General features: G+C 30.9%; 1 protein-coding gene across 1 annotated transcript; it reads left to right on the forward strand.

The window, feature by feature from the left end:
• The first annotated feature begins 326 nt into the window (after positions 1-326).
• LOC107404152 (protein NRT1/ PTR FAMILY 2.3) lies at positions 327-4821 on the forward strand. The gene is made up of 4 exons (XM_016011104.4): positions 327-471; positions 647-864; positions 2876-3414; positions 3972-4821. The coding sequence occupies exons 1-4, from the start codon at positions 357-359 to the stop codon at positions 4819-4821; spliced, it is 1722 nt and encodes a 573-aa protein (XP_015866590.4). The 5' UTR covers positions 327-356.
• Positions 4822-6650: the final 1829 nt, after the last annotated feature.

The following is a 6650-nucleotide window of genomic DNA, read 5'->3' on the forward strand; positions in this document are numbered from 1 at the left end:
GAATGAGATTTATTTATTTTATATTTTATATTTTATATTTTTTTAATTGTTATTGGGTTGGTTGGAAAGGTAATGGAGAATGAGTTGGCAAGGCAAAATCAAAAAGTTGACTCATTTAACTTTGACGCGCACAGACGCTTGCAATGGGACGCGTTCTATAGCAATTATCTCTCTATTATATGCATTTCTCAATAAAATATTTACTGTATTAAGGGTTTTCCTACTTGCAATATCTTTTTGGATTCTCTTTTGGAGGATTTGGTTTCATCAAAATTAATATATATGTCCATTATACTCGTATACTCATTAGAATTTTCTGAGAGCTCAGGAGCTACATAAACAGAGTGAGAGAGAGAATGGAAAACCCAGAGTTGGATCAGATGGAAGACAAGGTGATGATCTCCGCCCAAACCACACCCACATGCACTGCTCCTAAACGAGGAGGCTGGACTACCTTCCCCTTCATTATAGGTACTATATATATTTATATATAAATCTATCAGCCGGATTACATGAATAATAACAACAAGAATAACAACAACAATAAAAATAATAATAATAGATATAAAAGAACTAATCAATTTAATTGGAACTGAAATATTTGAGTACGCAATTACATATAATATATTGTACATGTTCAATGCAGGAACAGTGACGGGTCTTACCCTAGCCGCCAGTGGGTGGTCGGTGAATTTGATGGTATTTCTCATACGGAAGTTCAATGTGAGTAGCATCGCAGCTACCAAGATCAACAACGTTGTCATAGGTTGTAACAGTCTTTTTCCCGTTGTCGGTGCCATCCTTGCCGACTCTTTCTTCGGCTCCTTCTCCGTCGTCACCGTTTTCTCTTTCGTTTCTTTGCTGGTATGCATGAACGCTACACTCAACCATTATATATTTTGACTCTTTCTTTTTTTTTTTTTTTTTTTTTTTTGGGTGACAATATAAAATATATGCTTTTCTCCCTTACAATAGTTTTGTCAATTATATACTTTTGTGCAATTAAAGCTATATAGAGTCTATTGTCTTGTAGTTAATATTGTTTTAAAATCATACGTTTCTAAGGGAGTTAATTTAGGTGACTTGAATGTCACATATCGGAAAAACATGCTTATATTTTTGAGTTGTTCTTGTCAAAGGCATTATTATGAATAGATATAAGGTAGTTTATGTTTTAATGTGTATGTATATAATAAATACTTCTTTAACATTTTTTTTTTTGACATATGAAATAAGTACATATACATGTAATTCACCTAATCATGTAACCCATTATAGGTAGTGGGTTACATACAATGGACGGATATATTACATGGATGTGTCTTTGTATAATAGTAGAACTTCATTTATAAATGAATATAATCGGACCCACATGAGATCTGTATAATAATTTTAACATCATGATATTTTTTTATTAATCTTTCAATCATTTTAAAAGATTGAAATTTAAAAATACATTATTAGTCTATTATGGATTTAATGAAATATTACAAATTTGTTTGGGCAAAATATATAATTCCAAGGAACAATTAATCCATTTTTAAATTTTAGCTTTGAAATATTCGATATTTGATAAAGAAAATTACAATTGTAAAACTGATCAATTTAATAAATCTAATTATATATGTAGTTAGTCTCTTATTCAAAAATCATGAATAAATTTTTGGGCTTTTTGCAGCTGTATAGATGTCTCTTGGATATAATTTTATTTAAGATTCTTGGATAAGAAATAGACCATATATATATATATATATATGTCTTCTTAATTTTTTTTTTTGTGTAAGTAATTCTACAAAATTAAACATTTTTTTATCCCACAATTTGAATAAAAGTAATATACACTTTTATGATATGCAACACAATCATTCAAAAACGCTATTAGTCATTACTAATGGTGATTATTATTAGTGAATTTTATGTGCTCATAATTTAATTGGTTGATGCTACGAAAAATTTTTGCACCATATAAATTTTTTGTTTTAAAAAATGTGAAATGGGATTTGAATATGGTCATTCAATATAACTGTTATGTCAATAAAATATTCCACTGGTAATTATCAATGGTGAGAATTTGTAATGATGTTTTGTGATGTGTTGCGTGGTGAATCACCCTTTCATAACAATACTTTACTTGATTGGTGGTACATAGTAAACAGAGTGTTGCGTGGATTCAACGTTAAAAACTATGATAGACTTTGTAAAGATTCCAAATGCAATTATTGAGAAAATGAATGATAATTTTCTAAAAGAAAACATAAAGAATTTATGCTTCTAGAATAAAATCAATGGCAACTTCCTTCCGCGAAAGATACATATACATATATATATATATATATATATATATAATATAGATATTCCTTATCCACCATACACAATACCGTATTGGATACTCGTGAATCATGCTTAATATATATTAATTTTATATATACATGCTTGTTATTGGATATATATATATATATATATTTTAGGTCAAAACATGTAATTGGGTATCGGATACTCGTTTGTCATGCTACTCCATAAAATATTATACATACGAGCTTTTTATTGGGTATTGAATACTTGTTTTTCATGCGTGTTATACATGGAATAAAGTGATTCATAGTCAAAAAGTTAGCTATATATAAATGTTTTAGAATAGAAAGAAGAAAGTTCAAATCCCCACAACACAATATCAAAAAAAGAAAAAAGAAGAAAAAAAGAAAGGCTAGTTATAGATATAGTTTAATTATGGATGGCCCCTCTTGGCTCTTTTCTCTCTTTCCTATTTTTTTATTATTTAATTTCCAAATACATCTGATTTTATTTCCAAATAATACTCAATTTGAAATTAATATCCAAAAAATTATATATATATATATATATATATATATTTTAGGGTATGACGATGTTAACCGTGATAGCTGGAGTCCAATCCTTGAGGCCTTCAGAATGTCCATTTGGATCATTAAACCCATGCGAACATCCATCATGGCTTCAATATTTAGTCCTATATGCAGCACTAGCTCTGGCTTCACTAGGAGTGGGAGGCACTCGCTATACAATAGCAACAATGGGTGCCAATCAATTTGACAATGTTAAGGACCAAAGGGATTTCTTTAATTGGTATGTTTTGGCCTTGTCTGTTTCCAGTATCATAAGCTCCACTGCCATCGTTTATGTTCAGGACAATGTTGGCAGGGGATTAGGGTTTGGGATTTGTTTGGTTTCAAATGCTATTAGTTTAGCATTATTTTTATTTGGAAAAGCATTTTACCGGAAAATTATACCAAAAGGAAGCCCATTCGTGAGCATAGCTAGGGTGGTGGTTTCAGCTATTCTCAAAAGGAAAATGGTATTGAGTTTAACGGAATCGGATTACTACTATGGAACTGAAATGCCAAAAATGGGTCACAGTGCAGCAACTCGAAGTTTCAGGTTAGATCTATCTACTTTTATCTTGATAATAACAAAATACTAATTAACTATGTGTCAAACTTTTACTGTAATGGATTACATTGCAACGTTTTTGCGGGGATAGAATTGGCAAATTAGGGGTGGGCCCAATGAAAACATTAAAGCAAATAACTCAATATTTTTTGCATTTTCTCTTTTGTACACTCTCCATTTAATATTGCACTAATTCAATGTCGCCTACATAATTTTAGCAATATAGTCCACCAGATAAAAAAAATTAAAATTCTATATATGTAATTTTTTTAAAAATTATTATCAAGTATATGTTTTTAGTTCTAACATATTTGTTTATATGGGTGTTCAAAAATTTACGTTTTTTTTAATATATAATAGTTGAAAATTTTCCTTGAAAAGTATTGGTTGGCTCATATAGATATAGCAAATAAAAAATTTTAAAAACAAAATGTTGAAATTAATTATATGGAACGGTGTAAAATTTTGAATTTTTGATAAATATATCCTCTGAAAACCATGAATTCAAATAAAAAACTAAACCATATATTATTCCATGCATGCAGATTCTTGAATCGTGCAGCGTTAAAAACAGAAAATGACAGAAAGTTCGATGGCATTTATAGAAAATCATGGAAGCTATGCAGCGTGGAAGAAGTAGAAGACCTCAAAACCTTAATAAGAATCATCCCAATATGGTCTGCTGGCATTATGGTATCCACCACCATTGCCATCTCCGGCAATCTTACAATCCTTCAAGCCCTAACAATGAACAGAAACATTGGTTCCACAAACTTCAAAATACCAGCAGCGTCCTTTGTTGTCTTCAACCTTATATCCACAATCATCGCAATCATAATCTTTAATCGAGCATTGATCCCGCTCTGGGAAAGCCTAACCCATCACTCTCCAACACCCCTTCAACGTCTAGGGCTTGCCTATGTCATCAACATCATTTCATTGGTTAGTTCTGCTTTAATTGAAACCCAAAGACTTCATGTGGTTCGAACCCATGGTTTAACACACAGACCCGGTTCGGTCGTTCCTATGTCAGCCTTGTGGTTGGTTATACCCATGTCCATTTTGGGTATAGCTGAGGCATTTGTTCCGGTTCAAATCGGTTTGTATTATCAAGAGTTTCCGAAATTTATGAAGGATACATCGACAGCGGTGGTGTCTTTGATGGTTGGAATAGGGTTTTATCTTGGAACTGCAATTATCGATGTTGTGGACCGGATCACAGGGTGGTTACCAAATAATATAAATGAAGGTAGAGTGGATAATATGTTTTGGTTGATGGTAGTGATTGCGGTGTTGAATTCTGGGTACTATTTGGTTTGTGCTAAGCTGTTTAAGTACCGACATAACGATGATGTTGCTAATGAAGAGTCTAATATAGAATTGATTGCTCACTGATTATAAAGTTATGTAATATTAAGACAATCTTTTGTCAAAATAAAATAAAAATAAAAATTTATCTTTAACAAATTTAAAAGTGTAAAGTAATTAGCCTTTGGATAGTTTAATCCGTTTTTATTAAATTTAAGGCATTTCTAAATGTGAGTGAAAAAGCGAATCTCCATTTGAATATTATCCTAATAAACTTTGTAATTTATTCTAAAGACATGAGTAAATGTAAACCAAACCAAACTTCAAGATTTTTGACTATTTAATTTTATGAAGCTGGCAAGCACAACAAATGCACTTCTATTAATTCTGACAATCCACTTGGTCAGGGTGGTTTTGTTCTAGTAATAGGGTTATGCATTTTTTCGTATATATATTACATGAATTTATTAAGTTCTTTTTGAATTGTATATTGTGGTGATATAATATATACAAGATAATATTGAAATATTTTTTTGATTAACAAATAATATTGAAATATATCAAAACAAATTTTTACTAGACATACTGTTACATAACCTTCATAGCAATATATATCAAGTTTATTTTCTATTATTCAAATGGGGTGGGTATCAAGGATTGAAATTTTATTGTTTTCTATCATTTTTTAAGCTAATTGTTTTTGTCATTAAACTATTATTATTTAATTTTTAATTGTTAAATAATTATAGAATATAAATATATTATACTACAACTATTTAACTCTCCATTACAAGACTTGAACATATCCCTAGTCTTCATGACACTTCTGTCAGGATCCTTTTATGATTTTCTACTGAAACTTTGGGCTAGTTGCGATTAGAAAAATTCTACTCGAAATTCTACAAAAAATCTGACAGTATTTTTCCTGGGAATGAACCTTACCTAAAACATCCTTGCACAAAAAATACACTCCATAAGTACAACCACTTTTTTTGTTCCTCTTCACTACAAAATTTCCACAAGATTGCAATGTAGAACAACATGAATAATACATCTATATACATGTGGAATGATAATAAAAAATATAGGAAAATAAACAAAATAAATTAGGAACCTGTATGCTCTTAGTATTTGATGATCTGCTTGTTGAATGATTTGTCCGAGGCCTATGTAGTACTAGTCTCCTTAAGACGATTCCTATCCCACCGATGGGGGTGTTTTCCGACGGCCGTCTCCTAAGATACAATGGATTCTCAAATCTCGGGCAAGGCACCACGAAGACTTTTCTCTCGAACTATCAGTATACCTTTGCTTTTCCACTCTCTATTCTAAAACCTTTTTTTTTTTTTTTCACACTTTTCTCAAGAAAATGCTCACGGTGGGGAATTGTTTTTTCAAAACTTGTTTTTTTTAACAAAAGACCCATAAATTCTCAGAACCCACATTTGGAAATCAAAAGACAACCATTAAAGCATATTTAATCCCTTTAATACACTTTATGGCAAATCATTCAAATACGTTAATTACAAAACCGTTATAATCCCCCACATGAATGATTTGATGACTATGGATCATGCAAGACTCTGGTGGAAAAGCTTTGAATTAGAACCTGCATAGAAGAGGTAGATGTTACTCTTTGAACCTTCCATTGTAAGACTATATTTACTTTACTTACTAATGGTAGATGCGATACTTTTGAACAATTTCGTTATTTGTGTAAATGACAATATAGTTCATACAGATTCCTTCCTAGTATACTTCAGTTTTAACTGTTGTGTTCATTTTGCCCTTGAACTCTTTTCTGGTTCTGCGAGAGTTTCTAGAGAATTGCATCCTCAATAATTTTCCTTTGAAGTGGCCACTCTTCTCTCTCACATAGGTAATTCCTATTCCAATGTAATCAGCATAGCTATGTA

This window comes from Ziziphus jujuba, chromosome 8 (assembly GCF_031755915.1).
Source record: "Ziziphus jujuba cultivar Dongzao chromosome 8, ASM3175591v1".
NCBI classification, from domain to species: domain Eukaryota; kingdom Viridiplantae; phylum Streptophyta; class Magnoliopsida; order Rosales; family Rhamnaceae; genus Ziziphus; species Ziziphus jujuba.